Source organism: Rattus rattus, chromosome 12, assembly GCF_011064425.1.
Source record: "Rattus rattus isolate New Zealand chromosome 12, Rrattus_CSIRO_v1, whole genome shotgun sequence".
NCBI lineage: Eukaryota > Metazoa > Chordata > Mammalia > Rodentia > Muridae > Rattus > Rattus rattus.
In genome coordinates, this window is record NC_046165.1 from 82,220,436 (window position 1) to 82,245,063 (window position 24,628).

At 47.9% G+C, this 24,628-nt stretch overlaps 1 protein-coding gene across 2 annotated transcripts in view; it reads left to right on the top strand.

The window, feature by feature from the left end:
• The window catches only part of Ptprg (protein tyrosine phosphatase receptor type G), a 671,028-nt gene that overhangs the window by 566,881 nt on the left and 79,519 nt on the right, over window positions 1-24,628 (top strand). For both annotated transcript variants that reach the window (XM_032918016.1, XM_032918017.1), the window contains exons 9-12: window positions 8,465-8,649; window positions 11,463-11,571; window positions 17,409-17,458; window positions 19,049-19,817. In XM_032918016.1, coding sequence (XP_032773907.1) covers window positions 8,465-8,649; window positions 11,463-11,571; window positions 17,409-17,458; window positions 19,049-19,817 — 1,113 coding nt within the window. The remainder of the gene's footprint in view (window positions 1-8,464; window positions 8,650-11,462; window positions 11,572-17,408; window positions 17,459-19,048; window positions 19,818-24,628) is intronic.

The window sequence follows — 24,628 nt, forward strand, 5'->3', positions numbered from 1 at the left end:
GACCCTCACTTTCTCATGACCTAAGAAACAACCATGTCCCCTGCCCCTTAGAAATAGGAAGAGACATGAATCCAGCTTGGGGAACCTTGGGAGGCCGACTCTACATTCATTCTTGGTTTTGTTTTGTTTGTTTTTTTTTTTTTTTTTTACCTCAGCACACCCAGGGGCCGCCTGGTTTTGGCACTGATCTTGAGACCTCCTGTGCGTGCCTGCCCGTGTGCATGTGTGCGTGCGAGTGTGTGAGTGTTTTAATTCCAGTGCATTGTCTCGGATTGAGATTCAAATCTTGACTCTCGAATGTCAGATCTCTCCTTGCGTGGAGGAGACCCACTGCCTAGCTGAGAGCTGTCAGCGGATATCAAGTGCCCAGAGCAATGTTTCTTGGCTGACACCAGGAAAGGCTTCTCTGAAGAGAGGAGGAGCCTTCTCAAAGAGGAATGGGCTGACCACGTAAAGCTGTTACCAGCCTCATGGCCTGTGCTCCTTGGAGCATATGGGCCCAGTTGTTAGAAGTAGCCTAGTGTCACAGCTGGTTCCTTCTCCAGCATGGAGAGGGCTGGTATTTAATAGGTATAGGCACAGGGTTTCCTAGAGCCCACTGCCCATTCCTAATCTTGTCTGCATTTCCTAACCCTAATTTATTTCAGTGAAAGCCTAGCTATCCTGTCTGTGTGGGACACGTGGAACTTTTTTATCATGTCCGTTGAGATAGTTTAAAAGGACAGCTTATAGACTGTTAGACTGCTACACAGAGCTCCTCCTTTGGTTGCCAAAGATGTCTTTGGACCTCTCTTTTGTGTGACACTGCTGTTTTTCTCTTTTCATAGCTGTAAAATCACCCTAGCAGTCAAAAATGTGACTTTGCCCTTCAGGAAACCACATCACAATGCAGGGGCACTGGGTCTCTGACACAGATCTCCTGTTGTGAGTCTATTTGTAGACTTAGGTCCGAGAGATGGATCACCAAACACATGGAAGGAAAGCCCAGGTAAGGTGGTGCCAGTCCACTTTGTTCTTATGGCTTGGTGTCACCGTGTGTTCAAGGTGAGGGAAGACAGCATCCCAGAGAACGAGGAAGACGTCCAGTCTTCCACTCTGGACCCCAAGGCTTAGCAGTTCTCGTTAACTGTGGCCTTCTGAACTCTGCCACCTCCCTTAGTGTCAAGCCAAACAATGCTCCTTCCTGTACAGGATGTGGACGCACTTCCCACAGCCATTAGCTCTCAGAAGATGAAGGGTGTCATGAATAAAACAGAGTCCAGGGTGGTCCGGGGAGGGCTGGGAAAGTCCGGAATGCACACTTGGAGCTCTGACACACGGGATTTGTGTTCTGCCTCCTTGGGCAGCTTGTTTGCTGAGCATGAAGCACAGTACAGCAGTGCTCCCTGTACCTCTTCAGAGCTGGGCCTCTGTGCTGCTTGCAGCTAACTCTAACCCTTGTTTGCCAAGAAACAGGGCTGCAGTTCAGAGCTACTGCCAGAGGTGGAGCATATACCCCTGAAGTTAGTGGGAAAGTTGCAAGGCAGTGCAGAAGGGAGGCTTGATGTGGTCAGCTTGTGCTCAACAGAACTTAGGGTGACTGGAACCAGAGTTCCCCCGTAGGTACCTCCAGGGGGTAGCTACTTAGCCGAATCTGACTTCTGGAGTCAGATCTATGTGAGAAGAATCTTGACCACCGTCCTTAGCAGATTTGGGTTCTACTCTGACAACAGGCTTTTCTGTGCGATCTGTGCACATCCCCACAGTAGGGCCACGATAGCCTGACCCGGCCTCACTGTCACCCTCCCCGTTCCCCACTTAAACACCTGCTTATCATTGTGGACTCAGTTCAGCCTCTCTGCTCAGCAGCTCTCCCTGCCAACCCGCCCTACCAATCCAGATCCCAGTTCTTTTTCAAACTTTTCTCAATGCTTCTCTAATATTATCCTTAAAATCATATCATTATGTTCCTTAGTGCCGGGAGTGTGTAAATCCCGGGCTGACATTAACCCTAACTCTAACCCTCAGTTTATCCATTTGGGAAGTATCCATCCATAGGCCTCAGATTTATCTATAATTTTAGATGTGATTCAATAAAACATAAATGATTACAAAGAAAGCCAGCTATTTGTAGATAACATGACAATATTTTTAAATTGTGTCATACTGTACACACACACACACACACACACACACATCAGCTCTGCTGTTGCTGTGGGAAAACACCATGACCAAGGCAACTTATGAAAGAGACAGTCTATTTGGGCAAGATAAGGCAAGACATGAGGGAAGTGTGAAAGAGAAGGGACCTTTTGTGCAAATGTCACTAGCCCCAGAAGAAGCCACAGTTAAAAGGCCACAGTGTTGACGAATGTTACCCACAAAGGACAGCGTTCACAGTCTGAGGAGTTCGAGTAGCCTCCCAATGTTTTTGCATCATCATGGAGATGGGATTAGAGACAGGGAACGTGAGAGAACAAACAGCTGCTTAGCGACCTGGTCTCCAGGACTGTGGAGTCCTCAGTCTGAATGGAGATGTCCTTCATGTGTGACCATCAGAGACGAGGGCAGAGCCTGTCTTCAGGCAGTATGTTCTTGGCAGCCCTCAGACCATGGTTTTTGGAAGATAAGAATCCAAGTCATGCCAGGGTCACTCTAAGTTGCCCTCCAGTTCCTGTACCTTCTTCAGAGTGGTGTGCCCTTCATGAGCCCTTGGACATGGGAGAAAAGGAGGTGACATTCTGAGACACCAAGATTTCTAGGGTTTTGGATTTTTTGGGGTGTTTGTTTGTTTGTTTTTCCTGTCTGATCTGCTGTGGAGACTCTGAAACAGTAAGGTTTCTAGAAAGTTCCCTGCATTAAAGGGTTCCTGAGCTGAGCTGGGCGACGTCCCACCCTGTGTGTGCATGCGTTAGCCCCTCTCCACCCTGGCCTGGCTTCTGTCGCTATGGGCAGGATGTGCAATAGTTAATTAAGCCTGTGTGTGCCTAAGTGCCGTGTGTGAGCAGTCCGTGTTTCACATTGATCCACAGTTGGCCCGCTGCCTCAAGTGGAAGACCTGAGTGGAGATCCCTGGAGTAGCCATTTACTCTGACAGCTTAAGACACTTGGGGGTCGCACCGAGTTTCATCGGAGCAGGTCCCAGTACCTCATCTAAATCCCCAAATGAGAAGGGCCAGGGGAGACTTAGATTGGCTTTCGGAACCTCTGAGAAAATATCCTTGACGTTGATGTGAAATCAGAGGACCTCGGGTGCCCGGTTAGGAGCCTCTTCGTTATCTAATGAAAGCAGGGCTCATAATTAAAGGTGGTTCAGAGGAAAAGCAAGAACTCTGAGCGCTGCCAGGGAATGTCATGCTGCATGTCTGTGAGGAGCAATCAGGCCCCAGCCAGCATGGAATCAGGCCCCTGGAAGGGAAGGGCTGATGTCAAAGCCATCCCACGGGGCCGTTTGTTTAGCGAGCAGGGTGTGGCACCTCCTGCACGGTTAAAAGGCTTTGATTTTATACAAAAGGATGTGTCAAAATGTCCCAGATGACAGGGTTTGCAGTGGCTACCACTAGGGAAGGAAGGATGTGGAAAATAGGCGGCTGCCCCTGCACTCCCGGCCTCGGGGGGGGGGTCAGGCTCTGCATGAGGAGACTATGTAAGGGCAACAGGGTGTGGTGGGAACTGTGCTAAAGATGAACTACCCATAAAGAAGACCCTTGCTCTGCTGTTCTAGCCGATCCGATTTAAACATCCAGACTTACAAGCAAAAGCTATTGGGCCTGAATGTCCCGGGGGCCTGAGGCCCACAGCCCGTACTTTATTTACACCGTGCCTGTTAGGTTCACCCCAACCCTATGAGGAAGCCATTGCGTACAGCAGCCCATCATACAGATGAAGAGGTAAGAGGCCACCAAGATCCCAAGTCCCACACTTGGATACATCAGCTTTCTAAAATCCCTCCCGTCAAACTGTGCACCCTTCCTGATTTCTTTTCTTGCTGGGCTTGAAAGGAAGGCCTTGATCGATGCCATGGTTTCCAACTGCCCACACAAGCAGAACCTTTGGCACAGGCACAAGCTGGCCTCTCGCTCGTTCTCCAGCCTGGAGTAGCACTTGCTGCTTCTGGAGACCGGATGTGTTTCCTGAGTCACACACATCCCCTTGCTCTGAGGGGCAACATAGAGAATGTAGACAGAAGTCCCTGAATGTGGTGGCAGCAGCAGTGAGCTGGGTAGCCCTGACTGTACAGATGGGGTCTTTCTCAACGGAGTGAAGGAGGAAAATCATTTCTAAGAACGATATCTATGGTGATGATACACAAGGTGCAGGTGATCGGTGGTGTGGTTCCTCCCTGGAGGTCTCACAGCTCAGAGCGACAGGGAGGTGAGGAGGTGGGATAGAAGGACCTATGTGATATTGGAGGCAGATCACTAGCTGGAGGAGAGCTGGCAGATGCGGGTGACTGAGGAGCAAGGTGGAAGCCTGGAAGGTTGGAAATGGAAGGAGTCCATACCACAGGCCTGTGGACCAGGGAATGGCCAAGGATCTTAAACCAGCGCCATCAACTTGCTTGCTGTTCAAAAGCACGTGCATGTCAGTCACTGCTGTAGACTCAGGCAGCGTACAGGACACAACCAAAGAGGTACCAGCCACATCTCACTCCAGTCAGGGAGGCTGATGGCTCCAGATAGTCAGCGAAGCAGCAGTGTGATTCGGGGTCTCCGCTCCGTGGAGAAGCTGCCTGTAAGCTGTGCTCAGGGGTTGGATTCTGTGCCGAGAATACAAACACGCTTGTTCCTTTTCATCTTGAAAACCTCACCCACCACCAAAATCTGTACGACATGAACTGAGATATTCTTATCTTTAAGCAATACAAAAAAGGTCAGAGTTCGAGGCCCACAGGGACCATACAGAACTGAGATTTACCATCGGTGTAAGTTCTGGTCACAGCCACCCTCGGTCACAAGCTCACGGCCCCTGCAGCTTTGTGCTTTGAAAGCAAAAGAGACCGCATGACTTTAGAAGCCCAAGATATTTCCTGTGTGCACTTTTTTATTGATACGAATGCCGAACTCTCTTCTGACACAGTGTTCCGCACAGCCCTCTCTCACGCTATCCCCACTGTTCAGAAACCCACTGTCCAGGAAGATGAGAAACAAGCTTAGAGGCAGAACAAGAAGAGATTTCTCTCATACTGGACTTCCCAACTTGGGGCTCACGTGAGGAGGGCTGCTCGCTCCACCTCGTGCGACCTGTAGCCTGGTCTGGGCATCTGAGGCAAGCATGTGTCTTGGGTGACCACTTAGTTGCAGTCCTCTCCCCCAGCAAGTGGTCCTGTCCCGAGACCTTAACTCGGCAATTGCCACTCAAAGCAATGGCATCTAAGACTATTACAGACATGGCCTCCCGACTCCATCATTAACTTACCTACAGACCTTATGCCTCTGTTGTTCTTGTTGGCTTGTTTGGAGTTTTGGTTAATTTGTGTTTGAGGCACTGTGTTGCTTAGCCCAGGCTCAGATTTAAGAACCTCTTGCCTCTGGCTACCATGTCCCGCCCACTTTCATTTTATTTTTTTCCACATCAAATTATATGTAATCCTACTTCACACATGTAGGAAGAGGTAGATTGTACATCAGACGTGGGATCCTAGAATGTTGTCTACGGTCATGGCGACATTTAGGGTGAATCTCTTTAACTCCCTTCTTGCTTTCTGAATGAATCATCTTTCTCTGCATAGAAAAGCCCAGCCATTTTCATTTCAAAATAAATAAATAAATAAATAAGGATGGTGCATCTGCATGTGGGTGCTAAGAGTATTTATGTGGTTGTGATGTAACTGCCGGGGAGATGTGTCCCTCAGAGCCACCACTGATGGCGGCAGGGGAGGGAAATACGAGGAAAATAAGGACATGGTAGGAGGTGAGAGAGGTGGACGTTAGGTCATCGTCGCGGAGTAAAGAATACTGCTGATATATAAAACTGCTTCTCCACCACCACCACCACCACCAGTGTTAAAAAAGGACGGAGCTGTGGATCTTTGCTGACTTTTTTCTCTGTCCCTTTGTGCTGTCTGGAGAAACAGAAACCTAGCAAATTAGACTATTTAAAAACGGTACCTTGTCGCCCCCTAGTGTCTCTCTTCTGTCATGTCACGTTTGGGCATTCCAACAGTCTTCACAGTCTTTGTTTGAAGCCCCTGCTCTGAAGGCAAGTGCGGGGCAGCTTGAGCAGGGGCGCTCTGAAGGGCAAGGAGCATGCCTCACCGAATCCCCCGTCATTCACGTGAAGCACATCTCTCCTACAGACGCAAAGGAGCCTCGTGCCAGGCAGGGCCGCTGTGCCTCCTCCATGGCTGCAACCTCAGAGGCTCTCTGCAGAAGTGTGGCCAGAGGCTCCAGAGACTGCCTTAGGTTTGGGAGTTTGGGTCCGGAAAAGAGGCGTGTGACCCTTTCGGGCTTCCGGAAGGTTCCGTGCTGTTCCCGACCGGCTGCGCCCGTGAGCTCGCCTGTCACTTAGCTCCTGTGCCCCATGGCGGCAGCTGTTCTTTTACTCCCCGCTCATAAGTGCCTCCCACTACCTGATATCTCAGTTTCCCACTCTGTTCTAGAGGTTGCCATCTTCCCAGTCCCGGTCCGTGGCTTAGTGTGCAGCATCCACCTTGGGAGTCTTTGTCAGAACAACCTCATCTTGGCACTCTGGACTAACTTTTCTAGTGGTTCCCAGAGGCTTCAGGTATAAAGACGGAACTTTTAACCCAGCCTCCAGGCTTCCCCATCTCCCTATTTTGGTCCCATCATGGCCCTGTACAGAGTCTGGATAGTGCTCCGGTGTCCCTTCCTCTGCCTCCACTTCTTCCCCAACCTCTACCCAAGTAGACTTGGCTCAGCTCTCAATTGAAAGAACCTTCCTCCGGTTGGGGATTTAGCTCAGTGGTAGAGCGCTTGCCTAGCAAGCACAAGGCCCTGGGTTCGGTCCCCAGCTCCAAAAAAAAAAAAAAAAAAAAGGAAAGAGCCTTCCTCAAGGGAGTCAACCCCAGCAGGGTCAGATCCTTCTTCCAAGTGCTTCTACAGGATGTGAGTTTCTCTTTCCCAACATCTGTTCCGTCCTTGTGTTCCGTATCAGCCTCGCACGGGTGGTTCCTTCCAAAATCTGCATTTCTCTTTGGAGACTGAGGAAAACGGGCCCTGCAGAGACATTTGCTCGTGTCTAGAGACAGGTTTGGCTGTCACAGAGAAGATGTGGGGGTTGGGGGGAGGGCACGCTTGACCACACGGAATGTACAGAGCAAACATTTGCCACACTGCAGGCTAATCCGGAGCCCTCAATACTGTGGTGAGTTGGCCCTGGATAGATGTCGCTCTGTTGTGTCTCCTAAAGCTTCTGAACTACAGGGATGGAAAGACAGATTAACCTGACCTTCCCTTACTCCCCAGTCAGGGTGGTCACCCGGGAGGAAGCCATCCTTGACCTCCAGTCAAATGTTGTGGCTTCTTCAAAGGGTCAGTCATGAAGAAAAATCGAAGGAGGAAGTTTTATCAGTACAGGGTCACGTGAGAAGGGTAGCGGCTATAGGTCGTCTTTAAAACAAAGGGACAAGGGGTTGGGGATTTAGCTCAGTGGTAGAGCGCTTGACTAGCAAACGCAAGGCCCTGGGTTCGGTCCCCAGCTACGAAAAAAAAAAAAAAGAAAGAAAAAGAAAAAGAAAAAAAACAAAACAAAAACAAAGGGACAAATTTGAAATGGATGTTGTAGGAGAATCCTATAGAGTCAGCAGGTGCTTTCTTAGGTAGGATCATGGGTGATGAGGCTAGATGAGAGAATGTTCTAATTCTGAAAAGTTGCAGGCCTGAGTGTTTAGAGCTGACATAACAGAGTATCTATCTACGTGACTAAAATGTAGGGGGCAGAGCACAGCTAAGCTTGGTGACACAGGACTGCAATCCCGAGATTTAGAGCATTAAGGCGGTAGTACCATAACTTTAGGGCTAGCCTGGGCTATGTAGCAAGATTATGTCTCAGAAAATAAAAAGAGATCTGGGAAGATGGCCAAGTTAGCACTGGGAAGACGGCTCAGTTAGCAAAGTGCTTGCCTTGCAGTCACGCGGACCTGGGTTTGATCTCCAGAACCCTTACTTAAAAAAAGAAGAAATGTCTGGTGTAAAAGGAAACCCCTGTGCATGACCTCAGCACGGAGTAAGCAACCTGCCCTTGGGAAGTTCCAGGCCAGTGGCTAAGTCCTGAGAAATGACATCGCCATTACCAGCCTCCTCTACACGTTAGCACCTGTGGATGCATGCTTATGTGCACACGCACACGGGAAGTGAGTGGATAAATAGACGAAGAGAGGAAGGAGAGCTGGTGTGGCACAGCGCTCCTAGGCCTCGAATGGCCAGGGGTGGGTGCCTACCACAGAACCACTTCCTGAGGTCAAAGGGCACACACGTGTGTGGCAAGTGGTGTTGACGCCCTTTAACCTTACCTGCGTCTTCAGTTTGCAGCTCTCCACCCATCCACATGAAGGTGCAGCCTCTGAACCAGACAGCCCTGCAGGTGTCCTGGAGCCAGCCGGAAACCATCTACCACCCGCCCATCATGAATTACATGATCTCCTATAGCTGGACCAAGAATGAGGATGAGAAGGAGAAGACGTTTACAAAAGACAGTGACAAGGACTTGGTAAGGCCCCCTTGGCCTGAGTCTGGGAGCGTATTCCTCTGACAGTACCTGGGGAGCATATTCCCTCCTATGGGGAGGTGGGAGGCTATGAGGAAGAGATTCCTGGAAGCTGGCAGGCCAGTTAGCCTGGACAAGATTGTGTCTCAAGCAAGAGAGAAAGCAAGGGCCGCACCTGATAGTTGTCCTCTACTTGTGATGTGGCATGCAGACACTCATGCTCACACACTCATCTCCCTCTCTCTCTCTCTCTCTCTCTCTCTCTCTCTCTCTCTCTCTCTCTCACACACACACACACACACACACACACACACAGAGAGAGAGAGAGAGAGAGAGAGAGAGAGAGAGAGAGATCTTGCTTCTCACTCATTCCAAACAAGCCCCTTTCTTCCGATCAGGTTGCTACAGTATTACATGTTATGAGAACACTGTGCGAGTGTTAACCTCTTACACTTACCCCACCTCTCCTGCTGCCTCCACATCTTTCTCGCCACAACCATGCCTGCTGCTGTCCACAGTCCCCATCACCCCTTTTTGTCTCATGTATCCGTATACATTGCCTCCTAGACTCCCGGGCTGTTGTAGATGCCGTGACATAGCTGCCCTCTGTTCGACTACACAGACTCCGTGTCGGGTCAACATCTCTGCTTAGAATTTACCTAAGTGTCTCTCATCAGACCCCCAGTGCAGCCTTTTGAGTATTCCCGTGTGGAGGATCTCTTCTTCCCTTATCATCACAAACCTCCCACAAGCACTATGCTTGAAGACGTTACACAGAGACTGCAAGTGACACATTTGGGTTTGAAAGCCTGGCTGCTTTCTTGTTAATCAAAGGAGGCCCCAGAATAATGAAGCCTGTAATTGTATATGCACATGGAAAATGCTTCAGCTCTGAGTGCGCCTCTTAATGACTTACCACTTTTTTTTTATTTCCCAAAAGAAAGTCCTCGGGGCCCATTCAATCAGTTATAGAATAATACTTTTCATATTCCTTTAGATGAGGATTCTTTTACTTCATTTCCATTTATGTTTTCAATTCCCCCACTAGACATTGTTATCTGGGTCGCATCGGGGAGCAGAGGCCTCCATGAAATGAGAGAAGGCTGTACTGAAAGGCACCCAAGATTACGGGTGTGTCTGAACCTTTCTCTTTTCTTGCTGGAAGTCCGTCAGGGATCTGTCCCCGAAGTCGAGCTTACATTCATCAGCAGAAACCATCTAGGCGCTTCCTCCGTTTCTTGTTCTAAGTGGAAAATAATTAAATATGCAGAGATAAAGAGACACCGGCATGGAGTGAATTCTCCTAGGTTCCCACATCGATGGACTGAAGATTTTACTCTGAATAGAAGATGGGGGCAGAGGTCTAGGGAACCAGGAATAAATTGGAGTGAGAGAGCAAGATGTGTGGAGAGGCATGCTTTGACAGCACGTCCCATTTTGTAAGAGTCCCTAGGGTCTTTCTTTTCCTTTTGAGGCACACAAAATTCATTTCTTATTTCTGCCACATGTTCGGAGTGCCGACTCTGGGCAGTGCTCGTCTCTAACTTTTGGTGAACACAAGGCATTTTCCCACCTGCGTCCATCTCCCAGACCACGCTGTCATCACAGCCCCCGTAGGTGGTATTCACTGTTTTTCCCTAAGAGAAATTCATGCAGCCTGTGGCTGAGTGACACTTAACTCCCTGTTCCCATGAGGAAGCTGTTCTCAGTGTTGCCGTGGTCACACGCTAATACCAGCATAGAGGATTATGGTAGCTGCACAAGGAATACCCTCTTGATAGTTCAGTTCAGACTGGCCCAGGGTACACACGTCTGTGAGGAGACCCAGAATCTGTCAGCACCTCTGGAGACCAGTAGCATTCACTGCTTGTTTCTCCAGAAGCAATAGTGCCTGTTCTGTAGGTATGTTCTGTTTCCTCAGTGTTAAAGTCTGCTGAGGCGAAGCGACAAGGAATGGTGACCTGGATGTAGGCGATGGTGTCTAATGACAGTTAACAAGCAGTAATCTGGAAAGGGCCAGGCAGTGGGTATTTTGGGCCTTCAGGCTATATGGTCATAACTTCTTAACTTTGTTAGTGATTGGGTAAAAGTACACTGACTACACACACACACACACACACACACACACACACACACACACACCCTGCCACCACCACTACCACCACCCACAACAACAACAATGGTTTTGCCTATGTGCCAGTAGACCTTTTTTCCTACTAGCCGATAGCCAGCCAGATCTATAGCTTGCTGTCCCCTGCTGTTGCTAGGGTCAGTGTTCCTATGAGCAGAGTTTGCATGGCCCGAGTCACAGAGCCTCGCTAGGTGACTCTTCCTACCCACACAGCACATCGGAAAGTAACAGAAGCCAGAGATTCGGCAAATGTTGCAGACTCACACATCTAGAAAATAGTATGACAAAGTTACATCTTATAACTTCATAGGTTTTTATTCTTTGTAAGGAGGCCTTAAGACAGCAACAGGAAGAAAACCATACAGGCAGAGAATTTCCTGTTGTAAAGTGGACATTGCTCTGATGATCTTTTAATAACTGTGAAGGCTGTTATAGATAATAATTACAGTTTCTAAGGCACAGTGATTATGACAGAAGTCCAGGCTTTGGGAACAGGAAGGCTAAAGACACGATCCAAGCTGTGGACCAGTGTTAGTATTTCTGCAGTGTTGAAAACAGGTTCTAAGCAGTCCTCTCCAAAGTAAGCCTGCAGTTGCAAATCCCAGAATGCCCAGGTTTGTTCTCAGGCAAACTACATCTGTGAGCTTTCAAAACCAGCTCAGTGCCTCTCTTTCTTCCCCCACAGAAAGCCACCATCAGCCACGTCTCACCCGATAGCCTTTACCTGTTCCGCGTACAGGCCGTGTGTCGGAACGACATGCGCAGTGACTTCAGCCAGACGATGCTTTTCCAAGGTAAATCCGCTTATCCTCTCCATGCCCCTGATGCCCCTCAGGCTGCCTGTCGTGTAGGGACTTGGCCAGAAGTAAAGGAACTTGGTCCATATAGGGTGTAATCCATATTCAGTGAGCTCTGCTCATTAAGATCTGTCTCTAGGGTTGGAGGTTTCAGATGCCAAAAGAGAAGACAGAAAGAGGGGCTGTTTATTAATATTTTCCAGCTGTGCTTGTTTAAGAATATGTCAGTTAGTGTGATCTCCCCCGAGTCCTGCCATAGCCTCTTTCTTAGGTATTTAGCCTAGCTCATCTTCACGGCCCATTGAGAACTGGAACCCAAGACATAAAATTCGGCCTTCCAATATGCAAGGCACACAGACAAGTCTGTGTGTACAGGGTCTTCATGGTCCCCAGTCTGGAGATGTCTGTTCTGTGCTGACTGGGGACATCTAGGGGGATCTAGGGCCAGATTGAGGGTGAAGCCAATAAAACTTGGCTTTGTCACATGTTGATGGGGTGATTTTTTTTTAAAGCAAAGTCAGCCCAAAGGTTTCATGAATGAAATATTGGAATTTTATTCTGTTAACTTGTTCTGTGGGTATGGGTGTTGTAGCATCATATGTGTGCACGCACCACATACATGCAGTACCCACGAAGGCCAGAGGAGGGTGGAAGCTATCCCGGAACTACAGTTACAGACAGTTGTAAGCTGCTATGTAGAAAACAAAGCCAGCTCCTATAGGGCAGCAAGCACTTTTGACAGCTGAGCCATCTCTGGCCCCAGAAAAACTAGAATGTTAGATAGCTATGTCGGCCATCAGTCGTGTGGCATGTGCTTAGCAAATACAAGGTTTGAGTTAACTCTCTATCAAAGTAATGATACTATGTAGTCCGTCTTAGAGACCACAACCTAATCCTGGTTCTAGAATTATTTATAGACATCAGTAGTCAACTGTGGTCCAGTTTCATAACAGACGCCAAGCCCATCATGAAACTAAAGGTCTGGGCCTTGGGCTCCACACAGAGGTGCTGACCCTTCAAGCTCCTTACTTCTTCAGGGCCTCTGCTTCCTGTCTGTAAAACGGAAGGTGTACACCAGGCCACCGTTACCCCGTTTTTGTTCCCTCTGTCTTTTTGTAACAAAGTGTCACTGGGCATATATGTGACTGCACTCAGCTGATTTTTAACTTTTTGAGCTGCGGATCTAATTAAACATCTGGGCTTTCCCCTGGAAGCTGCCAGGAGTGTGGATAAAACTGCAAAGCTTATCTAGAAAGCATGTGGTCAGGTTGAGCTAGCAGCATCTGGAAGCCTGAGAGTGCTCCACGCACTCGGAAGGCCCCCTCCAACCAACCGCCTCCGAGTCTTGGCAGTGGGGCTTAGGAAAGCGAATCCTAGCAAGATGGCCCTGGTAACTGGCGAGCATATCCAGTAACTGAAGAATGCCAGGTTGGAGCTGGGCTCTGCATGGACGGACGGTGCTGGGTGTGAGTGCCAGCTGCTAATCGCCCGCTGTGCCATGCTGGAAAAAAAAATATGTAGTCTATCTTCTTAAAGCTGCTGTTCGCCACTCTGACCATCCACGGGGACCGTGGTCCAGTAACACCAGATGACATTCATGAAATAATGACTACGAGAAAAAATCCCAGGACTCTGGGCTAGCAACACCTTATACGTTGTTGTGAAGTATTAGCCTAGACTCTACCAGTTGAACATTCGGAGTCCAGGAATTGTGACATCCAAATGCTCCCGTTTTAGAACTGCCTTCTATTATAAGCCTTTACTATTTCAGTGGTCCTGAAGTTTCAGTCTTTGTGAGGTTTGCTAGGAAAAGGTAGTAAATGGTGAATCCAGGGAGGAAGTCCTCCGGCAGAGCTTTCTCTCTTCCAAGGAACTGGAATTTACATGTGGCTTTTAAAAATTCTTTGCTACTGATTTCATCCGTCTCTTTAAAATCTTAACCGAAATTTACCATAGTTGCGCCTTCTCGTAAATAAATAAATCTGCGCCCACATTTAGCTAGAATGTATCGTGTCGTCTGTTGAGCAAGAGCCTTGAGCCCCGGCAGGGTCTGTGTGGTAAAGGGAATGAAAAGGTAGATCAGTCAGGGAACTTGCTGTGGCCAGGCCTGGGAACTTCAGACCCATAAATCATGATTAGGCCTCCCCTTGCCTGGACTGGGAGCCTGAGAGTTGCAGAGCGGCCTCCTTTGATTAATAGCCCTGGACGGCCTGGCTTCTGCAAAGACTCTGAAAAATTAAAGGTTTATAATATAATGCAATTCGAAAACGGCCCCATCAGCTAGAAATTCAAACCAGGGAGCCTTTTAAAAGTCTGGTCACCGTGGCTTTTTGAAAAGGACTGGTGTCCCCACACGTTCTCCACTGTCTCTGCTCATAGCGGCGACTCCTTGTGTATTCTGCATCTGTCTCCTTGGGCTGAGAAAGAAACAGATCCTCTGGTCGCACCTCCCCACACAGGCAGTGTTTTCCAACACCACCCAGGCAAGGCCCGTGCCAGCAGGGACCTTCCTCAGTGTCTGCCCACTGTCCTTCACTGCCCATCCGTTTCCAACTGCTTAGGGACCAGAGAGCAAGGTGCAAAACTGACCTCCTAATCCAGACTCAAGTTTTCACAAAGGAAAAAAAGAATCTTCAAGAATTCCAGGGATGTTGTCCCCATAGTAACCGTTTTTTAAGAAATAAGTATACACCAGATCTGGGAGCCTGGGAGCACACTTGGAGGATTAATATGGTGACTCTAGCAGTGTTTATGATCTGTATCGTGTACTAAAGCATTAGTCCGGTGAGGCGGCTCTGCGGGTAAAGACACCCGTTCAGCACGCCCGAGTTTGAGCATCAAGAACCACATGGTGGAAGGAGAAAATTGACCTCTGACCTCAAAGGGCATATCTATGGCATGCTCCCACATGCTGTGACAGGTACACACAGGCACACACAGTGAATAAACAAATTAATAAAGTGAAGTAAAGACGAAGTTACCAATGAGTATACTTAGCCGCCATGACTCATTATTAGCAGTTCTAATAGCAAGAGACACTAATAGAGTGGCTTCCATTATGGACTGTTTCCACCTCAGCTGCTTTACCCCAACCCCGGCATCATATGTAGGGGTTTTCTTTGGGGTTTGGCTTGTTATTGTTTGTTTGTTTGTTTGTTTGTTTTGTTGTTGGGAACATGGGTTGTTGGTTTGGTTTGGTTTTACAAATGGGGAGATTATGTTCAGAGTGCAAGTAACTTGAGATAAATCTCTTCCTTAGCTCCTGGACGGAGTTCGTGTTCTTATTCTAAGGCTCCATGGCTCGTAGATGGCAGTGGACACTGTAGAGTGCAGGGCACTCCCTGCCCCAGGTCTTCAACCTGGAGAAGAGGCCTGATGTGCAGTGTTCTGGCACAAAGAACTAAGACGTCAGAGGGGAATCGGTTATATACAACTGATATATATACACTTGTCACGTCTTAGGCAAATCAGAGCCACGGTGATACATGTGTTTGTTTTTATGAAAGCCCAAGTGACAGGTCCTGGAACTGCTGTGCTTCCTGAAGAGTGACCAACATCAGTGGTTCCCGAAATCATGAACGCCTAAGAGGGTCGGGCAGTAGAAAGGAATCAGATCTCAGAGACAAAGTCACCTGCCCAGAGAATGCAGCCATGACTAGTCCTTACACTTCCTGGGAAGAAACGGGCCATCCAGAAGCTTGAGCAAAGTGAAGTTGTCCTAGTTCCCCTTTAGCAACGTTTGCTTGGGTCCCCTGATCCCTCCGTAAAGGGCTCATAGTCTGAAAGGCCCAAGTAATCTCATCAGCAACACCACACCGTGGCTACCTAGGTAGAGACAGTTCAAGACTAAGAAAAAGCCAGCAGACTCATGGAATGGCTACCGAGTTTACTGGCCTGCTTCGAGCCTCTTTAAAGAGCACAGAAGGCAGAGCTCCTGGGAGCCCTTTGTCTTTTATTAAGGAGGCAGGATGTGTGCACATCTGTGTGAATAGCTCAGGGATCATGGGGTCTGTATGTTGTCCCAGGTTAGAGTCACTTCCCTAGCTGCCTTGTTTGACCCCTAATTTAAACAGTTGCATCGATTCGTAGACCGTCTCCACATTTCTCTCTGTGCACACTGTACTTAAACAAAATGGGAGTGCCATTAGGCCAGGATTGTGAGCTCAGGTATCCATGGGGTCAGTCAAGAACATCTATGATAAACAGGACACCAGGTGTCCACGAAGAGGAGTGGTTGACTCTCTAAAGTTAATGCCACAGTCAGGGTGGTTTGGGGTTTGGGTTGGTTTTTTGTTTTAAACTTGTAGGGCAACCAGAAATGTGTGTGGGTCCCTTGCCATTTCTAGATTAGGACAAGAGCATTGCAGATATGTTACTTCATTAACTGGCATTTTTTTCACCATGTTGATGCTGTGTGTATAGGAAACAGGTCTTTAGTTTTTAAAATGTCCCTATTTTATTAGCCACAGAAAAGGGTTGATATGTCGCTTTTATTAGTTATGATGTCTAGCATTATTCAGGAGCCACATGTCCCTCAACAGATAAATAGCTAACCAAGTGTGATTAACAGAGACACACAAGAGACAGCTATCCATGCCTGCATTACAGGGGTGACTTTAAAGGCCATTATGATAAGTGACAAAAACCACAACTATGCAGGATTACTTTTATATGCAGTGTCTAGAATAGTCACACACAAAAATGAAAGACACCTCCTCTTGGTAGTTCCCAGGGATCAGATAAAAGGAAGCGGGTTGGTGAATACGTACCCAGAGCTTCACTTTACAATATAAGGAAGTCCAGGAGATGGCTGGTGGCGAACTCGGCCACACAGTCAAGCAAATGCACTGAGCATTGCTGGTGCAGACACTTAAATTGGCTAACACGGTAGATTTTATATTCTTTGCCTATTCATACAACTCGACGGATACCACAGTGGCATTGCTTAAGAACGCCCTCATGGGTGAGCGCAGCTGCAGAACATGGACATCAGATAGGGCAGCGTGCGGCCGAAGGCAAAATCACGTGACTGTGTAATCCATAGAGACTATCGGATCCAACCAGGAAGAGAGCACACAACAGTACACAGTGGGAGAAAAGCAACAGAGTTGTTGCCAGAAACAGTCAAGGGATTAACTTAAGGTAAACTATAGGTAGGGCTGGCAAGATGGCTCCGTTTGTGAAGGCGCTCACAGCCAAACCTCAGGACCCACGTGATTTACCGAGAGAACCAACTCTGCCAAGCTGTGCTCTGGTCCCCACAATGTGCACTGCCTCCCTTCCCCCCCCCAACACCCCCCTTCCCAGCCCTCTAATAAATACATACATAAATGTAATACAAATTTAGAAAATGGCCAACTGTCCTAACTTAAAGATATACATGTTAGGATCACTGAAAGGATGAGAAATGGCGACCAAGGCGGTAACAGAGAAAAAACAAACCCATTCAAATAAAAAATATGAAACCCAGAAAACCAACAGTTCTTGAAAACGCGTCTTAATGTGAGTGGTACTAGCTCAGGCATTAGATGTAAAAATAATTCAGTCCTTGGACATCTTACTATTGTTGAAGTTATAGCTCAGTAAAACAAAACCGTAATGATTACACATTTTAAATGAATTGCGTGACAGGAACAGTTGCCTCGATCGTCTGAATATGTCTGCATGACTCGGACGAGGGTCCTATGTTGAAATGGTCGCAAAGTGTACAAAGGAATAATATCTTGTAACGTGAAAATCATGTGTAGTTTAGATATGCGTGTTCGTAGGAGGGTTTATCGGGAGCACATCTGAGCATTGTGTGTTGTTAACATCACAACTTCTTTGTTTCTCAGCTAACACTACCCGGATATTCCAAGGGACCAGGATTGTGAAAACAGGAGTGGTAAGTGGAGAACACCGGGTGCTCTGTGCAAATGCTAGTTTGGATGCAGTCAAAGCTTTGACCACAAGGTGTCAGCATAACGTTGTCGAACTGCCTACGTACAGCCATTCACAGACAAGCATACATTTTGCTGTATAATTTACTGTGCCATGCAACAATATTAGTGGCTCCTGGTATATAATTTTGTCAAAATAAAAATCTTTCAGATCTGTAATTACGTATGATCCTTGGAGTGATACAGGAGTCAGTCCATTCAGAGGCCTTCATGGTACAATCCAGAGGTTGTCACCCACAGTTACCAGTGCTGGGGATAATCGTAACCTGAAATTCATTAAGCACACCCCAGCTTTCAGACACCAGTTATTCTGTGTGCATCTTCAATGAGCCCAGAGTGGAGGCGAAGAAACTGAGGCCCCATGAGTTAAAGAAATGGGCCCATCGTCACAGCGAGGCAAGGAGTCATCTCAGAACTCAATTTGAGGCCTCTCTGTGTTTGGCGCTTAATCTTAAGTAAGAGCTGATTGTCAGTACTCACGACTCTCCCTAAACTGCACGGTTTTCCGTGTGAGATTGTATGAAGTTCCAAAAGGTGGCTTGTTCCGATTATCGTTTTATACTTGTCTAAGTGGTGAGGTCTAATTTAAGGTTCTCTACACCTGCTTATAAGGGCTGAACTTATGCTCTTATCCTCAGCTGTTATTCCTGGTTTGGTGGGAAGATGTCATATAGGAATAAGTTCCCATTCAGCATAAGGAGAGGGTGAGCTGAGATTTGCCCATACGCAGCCCTGCCTCCGAGGCTTCACTCACAGTCATGCACTTTGAACAAGCTCCCTATCCCCTCCAGGCCTCAGTTTCCTTACCCATAGAATGGGTAGCATGGTGAGCCCCAGTACAGAGGTTGCCCTTCCTAGGTGGTTACCTAACTGTTACCCGGGGTGCTGCAGTCTGCCAGGTAGAGATTGTACTACAGACACCCCAAAAGCTCTGTGACTGGGCTGCATTCAACCGGAAGCTGCAGAGAGACAGGACCCACCTCTTAGATTCCATGTCCAGAGTGTGCCTGCTGCTTCTGCCACCGCCACTGCTGCCCTGGGCTGGCTGCCTTCCCTCTGGCTCTGTGGACTGCTTTGCTGAATGATAGCGGTGTTGACTCCATCTGCTGGTCCTTCACATCTCACAGCTAAGGCAGTCGCCAGCGGAACAGCACGGGTTGACTTGAAGCACTGACTCCTGCCTCTCACCACCCCTCCCCATGGCGCATTGACCTGAACACTTTATGGCTGACTCATTGCTTGTCCACTCATAATACTTCTGTTTTCCCATCTAGCCCAGCCCTGAGCCGTATAAAAGAACATCTGGATTTCATACACTAGTTATGTTTTAATTCAAAGTCATCTTAAAGACACTGAAATAAGACTTGGTTACCCAGGGTAACCTGGCAGTCAACTTCCACACTATAGTTTATGAAAACCCATACTATAGGAGACTACAATCTGGGGTTTTGCAGAACAGGGCCTTGAGCTAATTCTTGGTTATTGATACACTCTACATTTTTCTCCCTCTCTCCACACCCGGGTGACCCTTTCAGCCGACAGCCTCTCCTGCCTCTTCAGCAGACATGGCCCCCATCAGCTCCGGCTCTTCTACCTGGACATCCTCCGGCATCCCCTTCTCATTTGTTTCCATGGCAACTGGGATGGGCCCTTCCTCCAGTGGCAGCCAAGCTACAGTGGCCTCTGTGGTCACCAGCACGCTGTTGGCGGGCCTAGGCTTCGGTGGTGGTGGCATATCCTCCTTCCCCAGTACCGTGTGGCCCACACGCCTTCCCACTGCTTCTGCAGCCAGCAAGCAGGCAGGGAGGCCAGTTCTTGCCACCACCGAGGCCTTAGCTTCCCCTGGGCCGGATGGTGACTCGGCGCCTACCAAGGACGGTGAGGGTGCAGAGGAGGGGGAGAAGGAGGAGAAGAGCGAGAGTGAGGATGGTGAGCGGGAGCAGGAGGAGGAGGAAAAGGACTCCGAGAAGAAGGAGAAGAGTGAGGCTACTCACACAGCCGCAGAGAGCGACCGGACTGCACCTGCCCCCACCCCCTCTTCCCCTCACAGGACTGCACAGGAGGGAGGACATCAGACTATACCTGGGCACAGGCAGGACCACTCTGCCCCTGTCACAGACCAGCCGGGCCATGTTGACCCAGGCTTGGATCCCCTTGTGGACACAGCCACCCAAGTGCCCCCAACAGCCACAGAGGAACATTATTCAGGGAGTGATCCCAAGAGGCCTGAAATGCCATCTAAAAAGCCTATATCCCGAGGGGACCGATTTTCCGAGGATAGCAAATTCATCACTGTTAACCCAGGTAAGCGAGGGTCTGGGCTACCGTGAACAGGCTTGACCTATTTCTAAAGGTTGGGGGCTGAGGAGCGAGGGCTGGGGAACTAATTTGTTCCTTGGGGTTGATCATGTCTATGCATGCAACCACGTCTTTCTGTGTCAGCCTGATAAGATGCATTCTTTCACAGGAGCAAGTCTTTCCCTGTCCTCCTGTCTTTGCTTCAGGAGAACCCAAGGCCTCAGACAGAGAAGTAGGCGCTGGTTCTAAGTTTGCTCAATCTGATCTTATTCCTGGGTAGGGGGAAGGGTAACAGCCAAAGGAAAGTAAATTGCTTGCCTCAAAAGCTTGAAGTTTAAGCCCCAAACCCATGGGTTTTGTTTTTTAAAGCAAAGCATAGTTACATGCACTTGTAACCCCTGCACTCGGGGAACAGAGTCAAGCGGATTTCTAGGACTCAGTGGCCTGATGGCCTATTTCGTGAGTTTGAATTTAGCCAAAGACCCTGTCTCAAAAAGCTAAGATGGACGGCTCTTGAAGGGTAGCTCAATTGAAAGTTGCCTTCTGGTTTTCACATACATGTACACATGATACCCAAACCTGAGTGCACATACACACATGCGCGCATATATACATATATATACCCACACGTACACATATGTATACATGTGTACACACACATGCACACATACATACACTCACACACATATATACATACACCACACACACATATGCACACACGTGCTCACTCACACATACACATACATACACTCACATGTACATATATATATATATATATATATACACACTCACACACACATGTTTTTATTCCTCAATCATTTATTAAGTGCAAACAATCTATTTCTAGGTAGCCATTGTTGTGTCCTGCATTAGGCTGGATAATCTGCCAGGGGAGCTCCTTGCCTGCATGCTGGAAGAGAGGGGATGACGGGAAGATGACTGACAGCAGCTAGAGTACATTCCAAGGAGTTAGGTAGCAGAGACGTTGGAGAGCAAGCTGCTGGGATGGGTTTTTTGTTGTTGTTGTTGTTGTTGTTTGCTTTTTGTTCTTTTATTTATTTGTTTGTTTGTTGTTGTTGTTTTTTCTTTTTGTTAAGCCAGGAAACTGCCCAACTGGGATGTTTGATTATGAAAGAGTGATAGAAGATATAGTCAGGATGTCATGGCTGACAGTTATAAGGAGGATAGAGACCCACCTTAAATGAGAAAAGGTGATGTGTCTAGTCTGGAGACTCCTGGTCTTAGTAGTCTGTGATCGTACCCCATCAGGAAGGGTAGCCGTGACAAGCCATGAGTAGTCACATGAAATCCCCATCTGTAGCAGGGGAGGCAGATGTAGTGGAAAGGTGGCTGGCTATCCTTAAACCCTGGGGGGCTATGTGAAACACCCCATTTCTAGCCTGGGGAAGCAGGTGTGGCTGGCTTGGCCTTCACTTGTGGAGATCCTCAGGTAGTTGACACCAGTGTTGATGTTTCACCTCAGTCACATGCTCAGATCTTAATGAGCCATCCGGACGCTTGTGCTGGAGCTGTGGCATGAGGGGCTGAGACTGTTGTGAGGGCTTTTCTTAATAAGAAACCCTTCATGTTGCCAGACTGCAAGACATTTAGCAACAATGTTTTTTTCATTTAAGCTGTTGTGGAATTATGAGTGCAAAAAAAAAAAAGGCAACTGGTAAATATTTATTTGCTTTTGCACTTGTAAACATTAAAATTCATCTAAAGCTGAGATCTCGTATGTTAAGATACAACTTAGAATACATTTTCATGTTTTGAATTACTTTGCCTTAAAGCTGCTATGAACTAATTTTTTTCTAAGAAGGGGTCTCCCATGGGTGTTGTTAAGTGTGGGGCCATTTGATGGAAAGACACAGGAGCCTTGTGTGGATGAAAGAAACGTGAGGCCACAGACGACACTGTTCTTATGTGAGCTAGGCATTCCCCTTGAGAAACTGCTGTGTAACAGTTGGATTTCTAGCACTTAAATATAATAAAGAAGTAAGGAGTTCCCCCACAGTGTATACCAGGCTCTAGATGAGGCATTAGGAAGAGACTTCTGTTCTCTGAGGGGTACATGCTCATGGGAAAGGTTTAGGATAGCCCAGAAAAAACTGCATGACCTTAAATAGAATTTGCAGAGAGGCCAGTGTGGGGTGTTAGCCACTCACTGACCCCTGGAAGAACGTTCTAGTCTGCCGCAATGGCAGGTGGAAAGATCCTGAACTAGGAATGACTTTAGGAGGGTTGAACACTCTGTGGAAGTGGACCACAGAGAGGAAGGAGCAGTAATAAGGATGGAGTTCGGACACTGGGAAAGTCAAGATAGTGAAGGGAGCATTAGCCAGGCTGGAGGTTAGATTTTAATTGAAATGGCAAACCAGGGGGTTAGATACCAGCAAGAGAAGTGACTTGTGCCATTAACTTTTCCTCAAGAACACTTACCTGTTCATAGAGATGGACATGGCCATGTGGCTTGGGCCAGTGTGTTTCCTCTTTAAGACCAGGGACAGCATTGGATTGAATGTACTCAGTCACCTTCTGAGAAACACTTCTTTTCTTAAGTGTCTGAAAACAGTATCTGCTATGGGCTTGAACTGGGAGTGTTTCTAGCTTAAGTGGAAAGGCAGGGTTCCAAGACTGAGTCTTGTAAGAGCAAACAGGAGCTGGACCCCAGACTGGGGGGGGGGGCGGAGGGGGGAGCTTGGGACTCCTCAGAACAGCTTTCATCCCTCTGGGCAGACTTCAATTAGATTTTGCAGGAGTAGCTACTCAACTCAGTAGCTACCCCTCCTTCCATTCACTAGACTCTTAAGCAAAGTTTCTGCTTATCTGCAGAATACAGTTGATAAGTGCTTCCCTGTCAGAGCAGAAGATCATGCTGATAAAGCCGCTGGTCTTATTAGTACTGAGAACTGGGGAGTGCCTGCAGCCAAATGCCTAGTAACAATGGGAGCTTTGAGGTAGCACCAGGAGGTCTATTTTGCAATCTGAATGAACATTAAGGAGCAGCTCCAAGTACCTGGAGTTAAAATGACCTAGTGGGGGTTTGATAATGTAGCAAAATTGACAGAGTACTTCTATTTTGTGCCTCAGCACCACATATATACCATACAGGCAAGGTGGCACAGCCCCATAACCCAGCACTCAGAGGGTGAGAGTGAGAGAAGGTCAGAAGTTCAAGACCAGCCTGGGATACATCAGCCCCGTCCCACCCCTCACCCAGCAGCACTCACGTGCCCTGTGATCTCTGTAGTCAGAGCAGAAAGAACTGCTTCTCCCTAAAGCCACAGAGATAATTCTGAATTTGAAAGCGGTTTTCCCGTTATGATCACAAGTCGCAAAGCTTTGGAAGAGAGCAAACAGTACACAGTTTTTACAGGTCATGGCTCTCATCCTTACAACACCAAGCAGCCCCTATGTCAGCTGTGGGGTTGTGACTGCATTAAGCACTTCTGTTTATAAGACAGGCATTTGCCTGCATTTGGTCCACAGTATGTCATTTTCCAGCGTCTGGTATAAAATGCAAACATATGTATGTGTCTGTTGTTTAATAAAGGATTGGAGTAACTAGAGGTGGGTAGACACAAAGTCTCATCGGTGTGGTTTGCAGTCCCAAGATCTCATTCCTTCCCATCCATCGCAACATGCCGTCCATCTGGCTCTTGCAACTGAAATAACCACCATTGTCAATGTTAGTGGTGATCGATCTTAGAGACTTTGAGTATACGTTTGTTTATTCCACAGTTATATTTTCTTCCCATGAAGAAAAGAGCAGTCAGTGAATCAATTTTCAGTGTCTTTGAAGACTCGGCAATGCCTAAAGTGAGAAAAACATGTCTCATTTCAGCCAGGATTCCCCAAAGGCTTGCTCAGGTCCTTCCATGGTGGTGACATGGTCGCTGTACTCCCCAGGAGGACACCTTTAGTGCTGTCTCCTAGGGAGCATGGAAAGAAATCCTTCTGCAAAAGGCGTGGTAAACCCAAACAGGCAGCAGAAATCAGAGGAGGCATTGCGGTGAGAGAGAAAAGACCAGGAGATCAAGGAGAGTAGAGGACCACAGCGAACTCTAGACAACCTACCTTTCCTCAATATTGGCCCTCTCTGCTCTGACCATTGCCTCTGGAAACTTCTTGCAAGTCAGAAATCCTAGTTTTTGTGCAGAGTACCCCTGGTTTTAAATATTAAAAGGCAATGCGCTTTGGCAGAAGCCCAACCAAATGTGTTTCTGGACCAGGTGGGAATAGTTAGCATTTACCCACGGCTAGAGTGGCCACTGCTGTCACAGGTCACTGTAGTGGCTGGGGTCGAGGGGTCTGGAGGTGTGTGTGTGTGTGTGTGTGTGTGTGTGTGTGTGTGTGTGTGTTTGTTGTCTGTGTCTGTGTCTGTGTTTTTGTCTGTGTCTGTGCTGTGTGTATGTGTCTCTTTCTGTGTGTATTCTTCACCAAACCCTTCCCTAGCATTCTTTAGTGCCAGGCATCCTCTGGGTAAGCACTGCATGAAAATGGCTCCTCCTTAGGAGCCACAGCCTGCCATGTAGAGGCAGATTTGAAGGCAGCCGAGGGAGTTCCTAGGTAGTGTATGGGGACAGCATGCATGGACAGGAACATTTCAGGGTCCGTGTCAGTTGCAAGCTCATGATTGAGGGTGAGGCTTGTCTGTGTCTCCTTAGCTGAGAGAAATGATGTTTTCAGTTCACGCTTACTGCCCCTCCCGGTCCGTCCTGAGCTGGGTGCTGAAGGTGATGAGAGGGTCAAGGGTTGCAGATGACAAACCGTGAGACGACAAACTGTATCACCTGTGGCTTGGGGTTATACGG